At 39.5% G+C, this 19,447-nt stretch overlaps 1 protein-coding gene across 1 annotated transcript in view; it reads right to left on the reverse strand.

Moving 5' to 3' along the window:
* Positions 1 to 9,500, reverse strand: part of Cwf19l2 (CWF19 like cell cycle control factor 2) — a 79,540-nt gene extending 70,040 nt beyond the window's left edge. The window contains exons 1-3 of the mRNA XM_052189191.1: positions 9,375 to 9,500; positions 4,857 to 4,967; positions 2,961 to 3,083 (exon numbers count right to left, since the gene is read on the reverse strand). Coding sequence (XP_052045151.1) covers positions 2,961 to 3,083; positions 4,857 to 4,967; positions 9,375 to 9,467 — 327 coding nt within the window. The 5' untranslated portion in view covers positions 9,468 to 9,500. The remainder of the gene's footprint in view (positions 1 to 2,960; positions 3,084 to 4,856; positions 4,968 to 9,374) is intronic.
* Between the last annotated feature and the right edge of the window lie 9,947 nt (positions 9,501 to 19,447).

The following is a 19,447-nucleotide window of genomic DNA, read 5'->3' on the forward strand; positions in this document are numbered from 1 at the left end:
ACTGAAACTAATAGAAAAGAAACTGGGCAAAATGCTTGAGGACATGGGCACAGGAGAAAAGTTCCTGAACAGAACACCAATAGCTTATGCTCTAAGATCAAGAATAGACAAATGGGATCTCATAAAATTACAAAGTTTCTGTAAGGCAAAGGACACCATCAAAAGGACAAAACGGCAACCAACAAATTGGGAAAAGATCTTCACCAACCCTACATCTGATAGAGGGCTAATATCCAATATATACAAAGAACTCAAAAAGTTAGACCCCATGGAAGCAAATAACCCTATTTAAAAATGGGGTACAGACCTAAACAAAGAATTTCTGCTGAATTTCTAAACTGAGTTAGCTGGCATCATCAAATCAGAAATAAGAGGATCATCTTACCCAGACAGTCACGCTGATATTTAATTCCAAGACACCAGTCAAAAATACAATGTAGCAAGCACCACATCACAGCCCTGGGAGCTCACCTGAACCCCAATCCCCCATTCCAGTCCTGACCATAACAGACTGATTCAGAGGCACAAATCGACCAAATTTCATTTCAAATTAAGTTACTCTGTGGGAATTACAAGTCAAATCAAATGGGCTGATGTAAAACTAAGGAGAACTGAAGAGGCATTGTCAGGGTCCACCTTTCTGTGGAAAAATAGAATTCGAAAACAACAAATAAAGCAAAATAAATAAAACAAAAAGAATGGTTTTTTTTGTTTTCTCCTCCTCCTCCCTCCTCCTCCAAGAGTCTTAAATCATATCTAATTGTCACCTTCACAACTGAATCACCAAATAAAGCTCTAGGAGCCCCATCTTTTCTACTCCTTTTCCTTTCCCAGACTCTATCTACCACACATTTGAACCTATCCTGCTTGGCTTCCTGTCACTAAGACTTTGGAATCTCACTTCCTTCCTGCATTCAGAACCCAGTTTTGTTTGTAGAAGTAATCAACCCTAAACATTTCTAGGCCACCATTGTCTACACATAATCCCGTTCTTCTTGAAAATAAGTATAAAAGATATAGCCTACTTTCATTTATTCTGAATCCCCACAGACTAGAACTAGTACCCAAAGCTCGCGCTCTCTCGCTCTCGCTCTCTCTCTCTCTCTCTCTCTCTCTCTCACTTTTTTTGGCCCAAAAGATAAACAAACAAATTCTACTTTGAAGACTTAGATATTAATTTCTATGAAGAAAACAGAAATACAAAAGAATCCAGAAATGAACCCACACACCTATGGCCACTTGATCCTCGACAAAGGGCCTGAAAACATCCAATGGAAAAAAGATAGCCTTTTCAGCAAATGGTGCTGGCTCAACTGGAGGTCAGCATGCAGAAGAACGCGAATTGAACCATCCTTGTCTCCTTGTACTAAGCTCAAATCCAAATGGATCAAGGACCTCCACATAAAGCCAGACACTCTGAAGCTAATAGAAAAGAAACTGGGGAAGACCCTTGAGGACATCGGTACAGGGAGAAAGTTCCTAAACAGAACACCAATAGCTTATGCTCTAAGAGCAAGAATTGACAAATGGGACCTCATAAAATTACAAAGTTTCTGTAAGGCAAAGGACACCATCAAGAGGACAGATCGGCAACCAACAAATTGGGAAAAGATCTTCACCAATCCTACATCTGATAGAGGGCTAATATCCAATATATATAAAGAACTCAAGAAGTTAGACTCCAGAAAACCAAATAACCCTATTAAAAAATGGGGTACAGAGTTAAACAAAGAATTCTCACCTGAAGAACTTCGGATGGCAGAGAAACATCTTAAAAAATGCTCAACTTAGTCATTAGGGAAATGCAAATCAAAACAACCCTGAGATTTCACCTTACACCAGTCAGAATGGCTAAGATTAAAAATTCAAGAGACAGCAGGTGTTGGCGAGGATGTGGAGAAAGAGGAACACTCCTCCACTGCTGGTGGGGTTGCAAATTGGTACAACCACTCTGGAAAGCAGTCTGGCGGTTCCTCTGAAAACTGGGCACCTCACTTCCAGAAGATCCTGCTATACCACTCCTGGGCATATACCCAGAAGACTCCCCACCATGTAATAAGGATACATGTTCTACTATGTTCATAGCAGCCCTATTTATAATTGCCAGATGCTGGAAAGAACCCAGGTATCCCTCAACAGAAGAGTGAATTCAAAAAATGTGGTATATCTACACAATGGAGTACTATTCAGCCATTAGAAACAATGAATTCATGAAATTCTTAGGCAAATGGATGGAGCTAGAGAACATCATACTAAGTGAGGTAACCCAGACTCAAAAGGCGAATCATGGTATGCACTCACTAATAAGTGGATATTAACCTAGAAAACTGGAATACCCAAAACATAATCCACACATCAAATGAGGTACAAGAAGAACGGAGGAGTGGCCCCTTGTTCTGGAAAGACTCAGTGAAGCAGTATTCGGCAAAACCAGAACAGGGAAGTGGGAAGGGGTGGGTGGGAGGACAGGGGGACAGAAGGGGGCTTATGGGACTTTCGGGGAGTGGGGGGCTAGAAAAGGGGAAATCATTTGAAATGTAAATAAAAAATATATCGAATAAAAAAAAATAAAAAGAAATACAAAAGAAAAAGACCATAGTATTTTAAAACTCGTTTCCCTTATTTTGTAATAGAATTCCCTGCTGCTTTGCCTTACAATTTTTCAGCCACTTAATTGCAAGCAGTTTCCTCTCCTTCCCAAGAAGCTCTTCAGTGCAGGCATTGACCTTTCAGTTTCCCTGAACATTTTATAATCATCACATCTCCACCAACAATGATGATTAAATGATATCCCATTTTCTGGAACCAACTATCTACATAGTCACTATTCCCCAAAAGTGTGTATCTTGCAGACATCTTTCTATAAGTAGTTATACTTTAATGTCTCTTGCCCCATCAATTCCTACACACTTGTGCCTGAAGTCCCCTAGCCTCAGAGGCCAGTCCTGGTGTCTACTTACTGAGGAGCTGTCAGTTGACTCACTCTGTTTCTGACATTTCTGTTTCTTCCTCTTCTTTTTCTTCTCTTTCTTCACTTTTTTTGAATGCTTGTCCTTTTTCTTCTTTTTTTTTTCAGAATGTTCCTAATAATTTTGAACAAGTATAAAGAGAATTTAATCTTACCTAATTTTAACAGGAAGATACTTTGAATAGAAAGAAAAATCCATGTTTCAAAAGACTTTATATCTTTCATGAAAAGAAATGAAAATTATGACTCTACATATACTTAGAAAACTATAAAATTCTCCAAGAAACCATAATAATATACTTTCTATATGATAAGCACTACTACTAATCAATGAAGTTCATATTTCTTATAAGGAAAATATATGAAGAAAGTTTTAGTTACATTATTCCTATGTGATCAATTATTATCAAAAAACACAGATATATACACTGTCTTAGTTTCTGACTAATAGAAACTTAGTCAGAGTTTCTATTCCTGCACAAATATCATGACCAAGAAGTTGGGGAGGAAAGGGTTTATTCAGCTTACACTTCCAAATTGATATTCATCACCAAAGGATGTCAGGACTCGAATTTGAGCAGATCAGGATACAGGAGCTGATGTAGAGGCCATGGAGGGATGTTACTTACTGGTTTGCTCAGCTTGCTTTCTTATAGAACCCAAGACTACCAACCCAGGGATGGCACCATCCACAATGGGCCGTCCCCCCTTGATCCACTAATTGAGATGTTGTACAGCTAGATATCATGGAGGCACTTCCCCCAACAGAAGTTCCTTTCTCTGTGATAACTCCAGCCTGTGTCAAGTTGACACACAAAACCAGCTAGTACATACATACAACCAAGTATTAATACATATTAAACATTTAGAAGGCCAGGCAGTGTTGGCACACACCTTTAATGCCAGCACTTAGGAGGCAGAAGCAGGTGGATTTCTGAGTTCAAGGCCAGCGTGGTCAACAGAGTGAGTTCCAGGACAGTCAGGGCTATATAGAAAAACCCTGTCTCAAAAAACCAAAAAACCAAAAAAACACATACACACACAAAAAAAAATTGAAATTCCTAAGAAATGAAGTTTTAATATTCTCAATTTAATATCCACAAAAAATAGTGAGTGGATGATGGGTACATAACCTCAACTAAACCTTCCTATAAAGTGTACATAGATCAAAATATCATAGTGTACTCTATAAATGTAAATTAACATTTTTTAATTAAAAAAAAAAGAAAGAAAAGAAAAAGAAAAAGCCTGCAACAGTGTAGGGCACATGCCAGAAGAAAAGCTGCTGAAAATTTGTAAAAAAAGAAAAGAAGGCTTGATGGGTAAGAAAGACATAAATTGTAAAACATTGTCCTTTCAGATCCAGAAGCTTCCTAAAAATAGACTACAGATTTATAATTAAATCTACCAGCCAACACAAATAACAAAAGCTTTTCATATCATGGTGAACCTGTCTGTTCAACACAGACACTTTGTTGATAGAAGAGATAAACTTCAATAATGTCAACTAGTAAGTAAGAACTCAGGCAACTTGTCCTCTGACCTTAACATACATAACATTACACACACAATCACATAGACATATAGAGACAGACAGACACACACACACACACACACGCAGAAGAAATATAAAGAAAAAAAATGTTCCTAATATTAACTTGAATAGTATTTCGTTTTTTGTTTTTTTCATTTTTTTAAGACATAAGTCATGCCTTTAATCCCAGCACTTAGAAGGTAGATGCAGGCAGATATCTGTGTGTTTGCAGCCTGCCTTCTCCACATAACAAGTGTCAGATAAGCCAAGGCTACACAGATACTCTTCCTCAAACTACCAAAAACAACAAAATAAATCATATCATTACATTTAGGCACGTCTGTTAATATTCACCTGTGAGAACTGCTCAATTCGCTCATTCACATCAGCTAGCATCCATGTGTCCTCACCTCGAAGTTGCTTAAGTTCTTTACCCCTTTGTTCTTTTTCAAAATTATGTTTGGCCTACAACAAAAGAATACAAAAGACAAATTGACAACTGATACAACTGCTCTTCAAGTACAAAAACAAAAACTGGTAGCACTTTCATATAAAGATTCCTAATTCAGTGAATGGTCTATTGTTACAAAAAAAAAAAAATTGCTTCTACTACTGTAGAAATGATTTGGAAAATAAAATGAAATGAAATAATTAAAGGGTAGAGAGTCAGTGTCCAAATTAACAAAATCACAAATGAAAAGGGAGACATAACAACAGAAACTGAAAAAAGTTAAAAAAAAAAATCATCAGAGTCAACAACACTGGAAAATCTTAATGAAATGGATGATTTTCTAGAAAGATACCACGAACCAAAGTTAAATCCAGACCAGATAAACTAAACAGACCTTCAAGAAGACCTAATACCAATAATCCTCAAAGTCTTTCACAAAACAGAAAGAGAAAGACTACTACCTAGCTCATTCTATGAAGCTACAGTTACTGATACCTAAGCCACACAAAATTCCAACAAAGAGAACTTCAGATCAATTTCACTTATAAATACTGATGCAAAAATACTTAATAAAATTCTTGTAAACAAAATCCAAGAACTCATCAAAATGATCATTCACCCAATCAAGTAGACTTCATCTCAGAGATCAGGGATGATTCAATATAAGGAAATCTATCAACATAATCCACTATACAAGCAAACTCAAACAAACAAAAAAATCACATAATCATCCCAATAGATGCTTAGAAAGCATTTGACAAAATAAAGTACCCTTTCATGTTAAATGTATTTGAAAGAACAGGAGTTCAAGACACTACCTAAACATAATAAAAGCAATATATAACTAACAGTCAACATCAAATTAAATGGGGAGAAACTTGAAGCAATTCCACTAAAATTAGTGACAAGACGTGGATACCCATTCTTTCCCTATTTATTCAACATAGGACCTGAAGTTCTAGCTATAGCAATTAGACAACAAAAAGAGGTCAAAAAGATACAAATCAAAAAGGAATCAAGGTTTCACTATTTGCAGATGATACAATCATATACATAAGTGACCCCAAAAATTCTGCCAGAAGAACTCCTACACCTGATAAACAACTTCAGCAAAGTGGCTGGATATAAAATTAACTCAAACAAACCAGTAGCCTTTCTCTACACAATGAATAAATGAGCTGGGAAAGAAATTAAGGAAACAACACCCTTCACAAGAGTCACAGATAATATAAAGTATCTTCAAGTAACTCTAACACAGCAAGTGAAAGATCGGTATGACAGGAACTTCAAGTCTCTGAAGAAATGGAAGAAGACCTCAGAAGATGGAAAGATCTCCCATGCCCATGGATCAGTAGCATTAACATAGTAAAAACGGCCCATCTCACCAAAAGCAATCTACAGATTGAATGCAATCCCTATCAAAATTTTAACACAATTCTTCAAAGATATGAAAAGAGTAATTCTCAATTTCATATGGGAAAATAAAAAGCCCAGGATAACAAAAACTACTCTCAACAATAAAAGAACTTCTAAGGAAATCACCACCTCTGACCTCAAGCTACACTACAGAGCAATAGTGATAAAAACTGGAAGGTATTGGTATAGAGACAGGCAGGTAGATCAATGGAATAGAATTGAAGACCGAGAAACAAACCCACACACCTATGGTCACTTGATTTTTGACAAAGAAAGCCAAAACCATATAGTGGAAAAAAAGACAGCATTTTCAACAAATGATGCTGGTCTAACTGGAAGTGTGCATATAAAGTGTGCATGTAAAGAATGCAAACTTATTTATTGTACAAAGTTCAAGTCCAAGTGGATCAAGGAACTCCAAACAAAACCAGATATGCTGAATCTAATAGAAGACAAAGTGGGAAAGAGCCTTGAACACATCAGCACAGGGGAAATTTTACTAAACAAAACACCAATGGCTCAGGGTCCTAGATCAACAATTGATGTCCTTGCTCATGGTATGTATGTACTTGCTAAGTGGATATTAGCCTAAATGCTCAGAGTGCTCACGATACAACCCACAGTCCATATGAAGCTCAACAAGAAGGAAGGGCATAGTGTGGATGCTTCAAACCCACATAGAATGGGGAACAAAATAATTACAGGAGGCAGAGGAAGAGAGGGTCCTGGGTGGGAAAGAGTAGGGAAAGGAAAGAAGGGAGGAGCAAAGGCAGGGCCAGGTATGGGAAGAGACAGAAATCCACAGGCCCAGAAGGAATAGAAATAAGTAGCAGTGGCGGTGCAGAAGTTGGGGAACCACTAGAAAGTCCCCAACACCAGGAATGTGAGAGGCTCCCAGGACCCAATGGAGATGACATTTGCCAAAATACCCAACAGCGGGAGACAGAACCTGAAGAGACCAGGTCCAGTAGATAGACATGGCCCCTGGGGAGGGATGGGGCCACCCACACCCATCTAAACATTTAAACTCAGAACTGTTCCTATCTAAAGTAAATGCCAGGATAAACCTGGAGCAGAGGCTGAAGGAAAGGCCATCCAGAGACTTCCCCACGGTGGGATCCATTCCATCTGCAGACACCAAGCCTCTTCCCTCCCCACTCCCCCGACACTATTGCTGATGCCAAGATGTGCTTCCAGACAGGAGCCTGTATGGCTCTCCTCTGAGAGACGCAGTCAGTCACAGGTAATCATTGGACTAAGCCTGGGGACCCCAATGGAAGCATTAGGAGTAAAGGAGCTGGAGGGGATTGCAAACCCATAGGAAGAACAACAGCATCAACTAACCAGACCCTCGGAGCTCCCAGGGATTAACCCAACAACCAAAGAATACGCATTGGCCAGTCCATGGCTCCCACAACAGATGTAGCAGAGGACCCCTCATCTGGCCATCAGTAGGAGGGGAGGCGCTTGGTCAGGTGAAGGCTTGATGACCCAGAGAAGGGGGATGCTAGAGGGGTGAGGTGGGAGTGGGTGGGTGGGAGGGGAAGCACCTTCTTAGAGGCAAAGGGGAGGGAGAAGGGTGGTGGGGTTCATGGAGAAGAGACTGGGAAGGGGAATAACATTTGAAATCTAAACAAATAAAATGACTAATAAAAAAAAAGTTAGCAATAACTTTCCTTTGGGACTACCAATCTTCAGTATTCGGGTATAAATCACACACAGTATCCAGTCTAGAATAACTTACGTCCTCTTTTCTCCCTGTCTCAAATATGACTTGGAATCACTTTAACCTTCAGCATCCCTGTGGTTAGTTTAGACTTTTGCAAAAATTATAAAGCTGACTTTTTTTCCATGCGTTGAAAATAGACGGTGTCTGTACCCCAATACAACTGACTCAGAAAAGTTATCCTCCTAAAAAGAACGAACCATATGGCTAATTTCTAGTGAACAGTCAACAATAGTAATACAATGAAACAAGTTTCTTCTGCTTTCTCATCCACATCTCAAACTGCAAAGCTGCCTTTGGTCCCTATCACACTGTAGGTAGATTTGTATAAAATTCTTCACAGCTTACAAAGAGTTTCTTCCAAAAACTGTTTGAAATATCAGACAGTCAAGATGAGCATTCGTTAAACCTATTTTGAAATCAGCCAATGTTCATGATGTTTTATCTGACCAAGACTAACTGCTCACCCAACCCCTTAAAATGTGACTGAAGCCATTACTCATTCTTCCTATTTCTTTTCTACTCTTTATATACATTTAAACTTATTTAAAATTCTTTTATCGTAAAACAAAAAACCCAAAACATCGTCAAGGTACATTCCGTTGTTCAAGGACAAATTCATCTTTTCCACTGTCACAATGAATCAGGAATTCAGATAATTCAATAATTACTTCTTCCGTTTTTTATAAATTCCATACATTTCAATGTTAATGAGAATTCTGTTTCCCAAACCCGGATGTGGGGCGGGGGGCACAGCCTGAGCCTTTTATGCTAAACAGTGTTTCGGTCAGGAAGGGCTGGAGTTCACAGAAGCGCGCTGAGGAAGGAATCACCGGTGTATTCACTTCCAATGAACCGGAGCAGTGACTCGGGCTTCGACTTCAGTGAGTCCTGGGATGTACACTGGACACAGAAACCGGGCGGTCCGGGCGGCGAAAATGTCAAGAATAAGTGGCTTAAAAGCTACGGAAACTGGAAGGAAAACAATCAATCTGTCTGCAGGGAGGAACAGCAAATGTGGCCGGCTAGAGCATTGGGAAGAGACCACAATCAGACAAGGCGAGAATCACAGTGACGAGAGGAGTGGGGGGACGACCTCCCGGGATTCTCGAGTCCTACAACTTTAAATAACATGCCAAGACCCCAAGATTTAAAAAACGAAAGCATTTCAAGAACTAAAAATAGATATTCTCGGAAAGCGATTACCTAGCACGCAGAAGCCCTCAGTACAACCCCAGTTTTAAAAAGGAAGAAAGAAAATTCTCCAAAGCCGGGATACCTGGCGTAGCACCTCGGCCCTGGCCATGCGGGTCTGTTCTTTTCGCTCTTCGATACTGCTCGCACTTTCAAACCTTACACCGAACGCCGCCATAGTCGCCGCCGTCGGTTACGACCTTGGCTAGGACTCGGTTTACGACTGTCGTAATTTAGAAACAAATACGGATTTCAGAATAGCAGTGGGAGGAGCGTTACTATGCCAACGGAGCAGGCGCAGATCGGTTCAGGGAAAACTCGATAACCCGCTGGAGAGTCGACGTTCCGGGTGTACTAGAGTCGCTAAGCGCTGGGTTAACACCAACACGCGTTGTTATGCACCCTGCGCTATAGTAACTCATTTCTCACTAGGACTCTTAAAAAACACTCCAGTAAGCTAGAAAATCCGTCTACACCTCCCACTTCTTGCCTGACTTCCTGTGAAGTGACAACCTTAAGTGAACCTCATCAGAAAGTCAGAACATGAGGGGAAAAGAAAAATAAAAGCTCTTAATATTCAGTATTTTCCGTTGATGTGTGTCTTGAAATATATTTAAAACTGGGGTAGAGAGATGGGTCAGTGATTTAGGGTGCTGTTTTTGCTCAGGACCTAAGACCAGATCCAGGAACTCACAGGGATCATCAAAATCATCTCTAGCTCTTTTTCTAGTACATCCATCTCCCTCTTCTGGCCTCCACGGGCACTGCAAGTACATGATGCATTTACATACGGGGAGGCATTATATATATATAATATATATATACACACATATATATACATTAATTATTTGGAGGTGGAGACTTGGTGTTGCACAAGCCAGGGTGAAGAAAGTCTTCATCACACAGAGGAAAGATGCCTTGGTTGTGAGATTATCTCTCATAAAGAAAAAAAAAAAAACAAACAGTGAACAGTGTTGTATTTGTTGCATCTTGCATAATTAAGTCTGTGTATGAAAAGACTAGTCCGCATCTGTACTTCATTTGATTGGCCCACTAGGATGGTAATAGGAAAACTGAAATAAGCCATTTCTGTCTCCCTTTGCCCATATCAACTCAGCAAATGTAAAATGACAAACTTCAATGGTTACAACCCCTTTCCCTCCCCCCAAAAAGCTATTCTTTTATTTGATTCATTATGTTTGAGAGGCAGCATTCCAGCTTGTGCATCTGAAGCAAGGGTAGCCAGCCAATTCAGAGTTTATAGGAAGAGCTGCTGCACCTGCCCACTCAGTAACCAAAGGCACTTGCCTTTGCCGTGAAATATTGCTAGTCACTCTAATGGTTTTCAAAACCCTTGCTTCTCAGTAGGAGGAGCTTTGAGAATGTATTTATTGTTGACAAGCAATACCAATAAGCCCTTGTACCAAAGAGTCACAGGAATGAAAATGTCAGAAACCTAAAAACCAGATTTTGATACTTTCATATCTTCTCATCCCAAGATTCAATGGTGATGAGAGGCCAGACTGATAATGTTATAGCTAAGCTAGAGTAGACAGCCATACGCTGGCTAATAGTGAGGATCTGACTATACCCCCATTCATTCTACAGGGCCTGCTCCATCTGTGTAAAGAAAACCACAGGTAAGGCCTAAGTCCTGCTCGGCATTGAAACGTCCTCTGTGAGGACAGGTTAGGCTCAGACATGCTGAAACCGGGCCTCCTAGTGAGTCCATAGATGTGTCATGCACCAGTCACCCTGTCACTCTGCGCTCCCTGCGTCTTCTGCCGGAGCTCTCCTACCTTCCCTCTCGCTTTCATCCTCCCATTATTTTCCCTCCTGCTCCCTTCCTTTCATTGTTGGGCTTCAGTCATTAGAGCCTCCTTCAAGCTTTCATACAATCTAAGGCCTTTGCTTATCATTCATATTCCAGGTCAAACAAACATCCCTTTCCCCAATCACAAAATCTAATGTACTCATCTTCCCACTACTCCCCCAGATATTATCAAATCACTATTTAATGCAATCATACCTCTATATCTTTAGTTGAAGTTTTTTTGATTGCCCATTTGCTTGCTTGTTTTCTGGATAATCTCCTGGAGTTCAAGAACTTGGGTGAATCATTGAATATATAGGAAAAATGAACTCATCTGCTTATAATTTTAGAACAGTCCTTTTTATATTCATAGTCATTCTTGCAAGAACTAAAAAGTTATTATATAGAATCTGTAAAAATTGTCTCGGGATGAAGAAATGGCTCACTGGAAGTGCTGCTCATGTGGAGATACCACTGTGGGTTTCAGGCACCTACATGACAAGCCACAGGCATATGTAACTCCAGTTCCAGTGCAGTCAAAACATTCACACACATGAACGAAAAATCAATTAATCAAAAAGCTTTAATAGATTCATAATCCTTACCAAATTAGATAACCTGTTTGAAAGTAATCATTCATATGAAATGACATTATGGAGAGATTAGGTTAAATTTCATCATCATGATGAGGCAACAGTCAAGATCAATCAAGATTATCCCCAAAACTGCCCATAAAATAAAGGCATATGAGTGTGTAAAAAAATCATACGTGGTAACATGCATAAATTAACATGCAATGTATATAGGACATGCAATTATTTCACCAGAGAGAGAAGAGGGAGACAGACAGATACACAGACACAGACATGCAGTGTCTTTCTTTGAGGCTGAAACATACCCTATGAGGATGAACTATGTCATCCTAACTATATGTCCTAGTTCACATAAGAAAATCTAATTTATGTCAGTTCCCTTGGTGATTTTCAACTGACCCTTATTTCCTTATAGATTTAGGAAGGATCACAGTTTAGATTATTAATCATATAACCACTCTAATAATAATCCTATTTCAAATCCTCTTCAATATATAGTTGGCTGCCTTTAAAGGTAGAGCAACAGTCTTTTCTGGCAATATGCTTTAGCCAGTAACAGAGATTTGAAAATTTGTTCCCAGCCACTGAATCTGTGATAATTTCAGAAACATTAGTGAGGCATTAAGTGCACAGGTTCAAAAGCAAGATTTGCCAGACTAAATAATTCTTCCATTTATTTAGTCATGTCATTTTTTTTGTTTGTTTTTCGACACACGGTTTCTCTGTGTAGCCCTGGCTATACTGGAACTCACGCTGTAGACCAGACTGGCCTCGAATCTGCCTGCCTCTGCCTCCCAAGTGCTGGGATTAAAGGCGTGTGCCACCACCACCTGGCAGTCCTGTCACTTTAAATTATCTTCTTCCTTTGGTTTCTTAACTAATGTGGTTAACAATACTGTATGTTCAAAATTCTGTGAGAAAAGAATGAGTCAAAGCATGTGGGGCTTCCCAACTATATGCTAAGTGTAAATCACAGGCAACAATTATCAGACATTGGTATTATCTCTGATTGTGTGTCCTAATCACCTTTCTCAAATCAATATAGCCTGGAATCATGTTGGGGAAAGCCGTGATTGAGAGATTGTCTAGATTAGTTTGACCTTCAAGCATGAGTTAGGAAGAGGTACATTGGCTGCTATTTGATGTAGGAAAGCAGTTCACTTTGAGTGTCACTGTTCTCTTTCTCAAACTATATAACAAGTATGCGCAAGTGAGCTATTAAGCAAACAAGCAACATTTCTTCATGTCTTCTGCTTTAAGGTCCTGCCCTGACTTTCTTCAATGATGGACTATGACCTGGAAGTGTAAATCAGATGAATCCTTTCCTCCTCTTAGTTGCTTTTGGTCATGGCCTTTGTCACAGCACTAGAAAGAATTCTAGATTCTCCCCAACCTTTATTGCATAAAAGTCTTCTACAATCATTGCATTTTTGTTACAAATCATGTAAGAAACAAGGAAAGTATTTATCAGTGGGTTCTTCAGCATTGGAACACATCGCAAATTCTGAAGAATAAAGAAAATAGACAATAAAAAAGATGAATAAAAAATAAAGGGAACATATCTTTTTGGCCTATAGAGATCATAGCTCTTGTGGCCAAGACCATTTTCTCTCTATTAGTGACATTAATTCTTCAAAGTTACATCTGTTGCTTGTTTGTTTTTCTAAACAGTAATTGGTTGACCAGATGTCTGCTGGGTCAATGCAAAGTTCTGCCTTCTCAGATGAAACTGGTGTGCTATCTTTATATTTCTCATCCAGTAACCACCAATATCACTTTTAGCATTTCTCATTTCAGATCGGCTTTGAAGAAACTCGTTTGTTTGAAATATTTCACCTTTTCCCCCGAGGCTAGACTGACATTTTCAGGTGAGGCTAAGATCACCTGAAAGAAAGAATTCTATGCCTATGTTAGAAAAGAACCACTTGCTTCCACATAAAAAAAAAAAAAAAAAAAAAAAAAAAAAAAAAAAAAAAAACTTAGGTTCTAAAAATAAGATTGAATTTTACAATTTGGAAGGCCAAGTATCTGAAGTTTTTGTGTTCCTACAGTAGAATCTGCCAATTAGCATACATTTTTGTCCATAGGCAAAGTAGGTTGACAAGTTTTGGTTTTCATGTCTGAACTTTACGTACTCAAGAAACTATGTCAGTCTATTTCTCTGGGTCTTATTTCCCTTAACAGATTTTCCTGGTTCAAATTAGAAAAACCTCACACATGGACACATTAGTTCAGAAAATAAAATATTTTTCCACAAAATATTTTAAATTTTGTAGATCAAGTTGTCTTAATGGCAGATGTTCAGCCTTTTTTTTTTAGTTATTTTTTTAATTCGATATATTCATTATTTACATTTCAAATGATTTCCCCTTTCCTGGGTCCCCCCTCCTCGAAAGTCCCATAAGCCCTCTTCCCTCCCCCTGTTCCCCCATCTATCCCTTCCCACTTCCCTGTTCTGGTATTCCCCTACACCACTGCACTGAGCCTTTACAGGACCAGTAGCCACTCCTTCCTTCTTCTTGGACATCATTTGATATGTGGATTGTGTCTTGGGTATTCCAAGCTTCTAGGCTAATATCCGCTTATCACTGAGTTCACACTTTGAGTGATCTTTTGAGACTGGGTTACCTCACTTAGTATGATGTTCTCCAGCTCCATCCATTTGTCTATGAATTTCATGAATTCATTGTTTCTAATGGCTGACTAGTACTCCATTGTGTATATATACCACGTTTTTTGTATCCATTCCTCTGCTGAGATACATCTGGGTTCTTTCCAGCTTCTGGCTAATATAAATAGGGCTGCCATGAACATCAGCTCCTTGGTGGTGCTGAGTGGAAGAATGTGAGGGAAGTGCTGATACTATGGTCTAGTTCCCTAATTGGTTTTTGATTTGTCAATAAAGAAGTCCAGGAACCAACTGCTGGCCAGAAGGGATAGGCGGGACTTCTGGGTCCCATGAGGAAAAGGGATGCAGGGAAAGAGAATAGGGCCTTCTGGGCCATGCCTTAGAATGAAAAGAAAGCAGAAATCATGTAAAGTCTCATGACAGCTAGGACCTGTAGCCTCCACTATGGGCAGGGGCCAAGGAGGTTGGAGGGGCTAGTTGATACAAGACACTGAGTTTAGGGCAGGAGATAACAGATAAAAACTGATGAGGGCATTTCTTTCCAGGCAGGAAATCATGTGCCCAGCAATTGTTCACAGCTGGCAAGTTCAAAAATAATACAGCTGTCTGTGTGTCCTTTAACTGCAGATTCTAGAGTGATCCTCAAGATCTCAGGATTGGGCTGGTAATGCAACCCCACCTGGAGCAAAGTTGGATAGAGAAAGACGCCTGGTTGGGGCTGGCAGCAACTGATATAAGAACCAAGCTGAAGCAAAGGCATTTAGGAAAGGAAGCCAGGCCAGGCAATGGTGGTGCAGGCCTTTAATCCCAGCACTTCGGAGGCAGAGGCAGTAAGGAAGCCAGGTTGGAACTGATTATAATCAGTCTCTGGGGTAAGCCACACAGGACAAAAGAGAGCTGGGAGGGGCTGGTAGCACTCCCACAGTCCCTGGAAAAGTGTGTTCATAAAACTACATGCAACAAAAGACCAGGTTGATAGAGCGATCATTTACTTAGACTCCACAAATTAAGTTGCAAGTTTATTTTCCTGAAAGACAGGGATTCATGTGTTCCTGATCAGTCTTGAATTATATATGAGGGTGTGGATATTCATAAATTTGTGATCCTCTTTCTAAACTCTTTTTTCTTTTCTTTTTTTAAAGATGGGGTACAGAGCTAAACAAAGAATATTCGCCTGAAGAATTTCCAATGGCTGAGAAGCACCTTAAGAAATGTTCAACATCGTTAGTCATTAGGGAAATGCAAACAACCCTGAGATTTCACCTCACACCAGTCAGAATGGCTAAGATTAAAATCTCAGGAGGCAGCAGGTGTTAGCAAGAATGTGGAGAAAGAGGAACACTCCTCCACTGCTGGTGGGATTGCAAGATGGTTGTACCACTCTGGAAATCAGTCTGGTGGCTCCTCAGAAAACTGAGCATGACACTTCCAGAGGACCCTGCTATACCACTCCTGGGCATATACCCAGAGGATTCCCCAGCATGTAATAAGAACACATGTTCCACTATGTTCCTAGCAGCCTTATTTATAATAGCCAGAAGCTGGAAAGAACCCAGATATCCCTCAATGGAGGAATGGATACAGAAAATGTGGCATATTTACACAATGGAATACTACTCAGCAATTAAAAACAATGAATTCATGAAATTCTTAGGCAAATGGTTGGAACTGGAAAATATCCTAAGTGAGGTAACCCAATCACAAAAGAACACACATGGAATGCAGTCACTGATAAGTGGATTATTAGCCCAAAAGCTGTGAATACCCAAGGCACAACTCACATATCAATCATTCCCAAGAAGAAGGAAGGAGAGGGCCCTGGTCCTGAAAAGACTTGATGCAGCAATGTAGGGGAATACTAGGACAGAGAAGTGGGAGGGGGTTGATTGGGGAACAGGCAGAGGGAAGAGGGCTTATGGGACTTATGGGGAGGGGGAAACCAGGAAAGGGAAAATCATTTGGGCTGTAAACAAAGAATATAGAAAAAATTTTAAAAGATTTGTTTATTTATTTATTTATTATATGTCAGTACACTGTAGCTATCTTCAGACACTCCAGAATAGGGTGTTAGATCTCATTTAAGAATGTTTGTGAGCTACCATGTGGTTGCTGGGATTTGACCTTAGGACCTTCAAAAGAGCAGTCAGTGCTCTTAGCTGCTGAGCCATTCTCTCCAGCCTTAGTCTCAAAAAACAAAACAAAACCAAAAAAAGTAAAAAAAAAAAAAAAAAAAAAAAAAAAAAAAAACAAAAGCAGGACAATCACTATAAAGGTATCATAGTCTCTTCTCTCAAGCAAGGAAAGCACTCTGTCAAGTGAGTTTTCCCAGCTCTGGAAAATAATTTTTCATCTCCAAAGGTACTGATATCTGTACATATGAAATATTTTTACAAAAGTTGTAAATGTGCTTAAGATTTAAAAAATTGCATTGAATATATTGGATATTAGACCTCTATCTAGGGTTGGTGAAGATCTTTTCCCAATTTGTTGGTTGCCACTTTGTCCTTTTGATGGTGTCCTTTGCCTTACAGAAACTTTGTAATTTTATTAGATCCCATTTGTCAATTCTTGATCTTACAGCATACGCTATTGATGTTCTGTTCAAGAACTTTCCCCCTGTACCGATGTCCTCAAGGGTCTTCCCTAGTTTCTTTTCTATTAGCTTCAGAGTGTCTGGCTTTATGTGGAGGTCCTTGATCCATTTGGATTTGAGCTTAGTACAAGGAGACAAGGATGGATCAATTCGCATTCTTCTGCATGCTGACCTCCAGTTGAACCAGTACCATTTGTTGAAAAGGCTATCTTTTTTTCCACTGGATATTTTCAGCTCCTTTGTTGAGGATCAAATGGTCATAGGTGTGTGGGTTCATTTCTGTATCTTCAATTCTCTTCCATTGATCTGCCTACCTGTCACTGTACCAATACCATGCAGTTTTTAACACTATTGCTCTGTAGTATTGCTTGAGGTCAGGGATACTGATTCCCCCAGAATTTTTTTTGTTGTTGAGAATAGTTTTAGCTATCCTGGGTTTTTTATTATTCCATATGAATTTGAGAATTGCTCTTTCTAACTCTATGAAGAACTGAGTTGGGATTTTGATGGGTAGTGCGTTGAATCTGTAGATTGCTTTTAGCAAAATGGCAATTTTAACTATATTGATTCTACCGATCCATGAGCATGGGAGATTTTTCCATTTTCTGAGGTCTTCTTCCATTTCCTTCTTCAGAGTCTTGAAGTTCTTGTCGTAAAGATCTTTCATATGTTTGGTCTGAGTCACACAAAGAATACTTTATACTGTTTGTGGCTATTGTGAAGGGTGTCATTTCCCTAATTTCTTTCTCAGCCTGCTTATCCTTTGAGTATAGGAAGGCTACTGATTTGCTTGAGTTGATTCTATAACCTGCCACTTTGCTGAAGTTGTTTATCAGCTGTAGGAGACCTCTAGTGGAGTTTTTTGAGTCACTTAGGTAGACTATCATATCATCTGTAAATAATGATAGTTTGGCTCTTCCTTTCCAATTTTTATCCCTTTGACCTCCTTATGTGGTCTAATTGCCTGAGCTAGTACCTCAAGTACAATATTGAAAAGATAAGGAGAAAGGAGGCAGCCCTGTCTAGTCCCTGATTTTAGTGGGATTGCTTCAAGTTTCTCTCCATTTAGCTTGATGCTGGCTACCGGTTTGCTGTATATTGCTTTTACTATGTTTAGGTGTGGGCCTTGAATTCCTGTTCTTTCCAAGACTTTAAGCATGAAAGGATGCAGAATTTTGTCAAATGCTTTTTCAGCATCCAATGAAATGACCTTGCGGTCTTCTCTTTGAGTTTGTTTATGTAGTGGATTGCATTGATGGATTTCCGTATATTGAACCATCCCTGCATCCATGGGATAAAGCCTACTTGATCATGGTGGATGATCGTTTTGATGTGTTCTTGGATTCAGTTGGCAAGAATTTTATTGAGTATTTTTGCATCGATGTTCATAAGGGAAATTGGTCTGAAGTTCTCTTTCTTTGTTGGATCGTTGTGTGGTTTTGGTATCAGTGTAATTGTGGCTTCATAGAAAGGGTTGGATAGTGTTCCTTCTGTTTCTATTTTGTGGAATAGTTTGAAGAGTATTGGTGTTAGGTCTTCTTTGAAGGTCTGATAGAATTCTGTGCTGAAACCGTCTGGTCCTATGCTTTTTTGGTTGGAAGACTTTGTATGACCCCTTCTATTTTTTTAGGGGTCAAGAAGTTAGACCCCAGAAAACCAAGTAACCCTATTAAAAATGGGGTATAGAGCTAAACAATGAATTTTCACCTGAAGAACTTCGGATGGCTGAGAATCTCAACCTCATTAGTCATTAGGGAAATGCAAATCAAAACAACCCTGAGATTTCACCTTACACCAGTCAGAATGACTAAGATTAAAAATTCAGGAGACAGCAGGTGTTGGAGAGGGTGTGGAGAAAGAGGAACACTCTTCCACTGCTGGTGGGGTTGCAAATTGGTACAACTACTCTGGAAATCAGTCTGGCAGTTCCTCAGAATACTGGGCACGTCACTTCTGGACGATGCTGCTATACCACTCCTGGGCATATACCAGAAGACTCCCCACCATGTAATAAGGATACATGCTCTACTATGTTCATAGCAGTCCTATTTATAATTGCCAGATGCTGGAAAGAACCCAGGTATCCCCCAACAGAAGAATGGATGCAAAAAGTATGGTATATATACACAATGGAGTACTATTCAGCCATTAGAAACAATGAATTCATGGAATTCTTAGGCAAATGGATGGAGCTGGAGAACATCATACTAAGTGAGGTAACCCAGTCTCAAAAGATCAATCATGGTATGCACTCACTAATAAGTGGATATTAACCTAGAAAACTGGAATACCCAAAACATAATCCACACATCAAATGAGGTACAAGAAGAACGGAGGAGTGGCCCCTTGTTCTGGAAAGACTCAGTGTAGCAGTGTAGGGCAAAACCAGAACAGGGAAGTGGGAAGGGGTGGGTGGGAGAACAGGGGGAGGGAAGGGAGCTTACGGGACTTTCAGGGAGTGGGGGACCAGAAAAGGGGAAATCATTTGAAATGTAAATAAAAAATATACTGAGTTTAAAATATTACATTG

Source organism: Apodemus sylvaticus, chromosome 7, assembly GCF_947179515.1.
Source record: "Apodemus sylvaticus chromosome 7, mApoSyl1.1, whole genome shotgun sequence".
Taxonomy (NCBI): Eukaryota; Metazoa; Chordata; class Mammalia; order Rodentia; family Muridae; genus Apodemus; species Apodemus sylvaticus.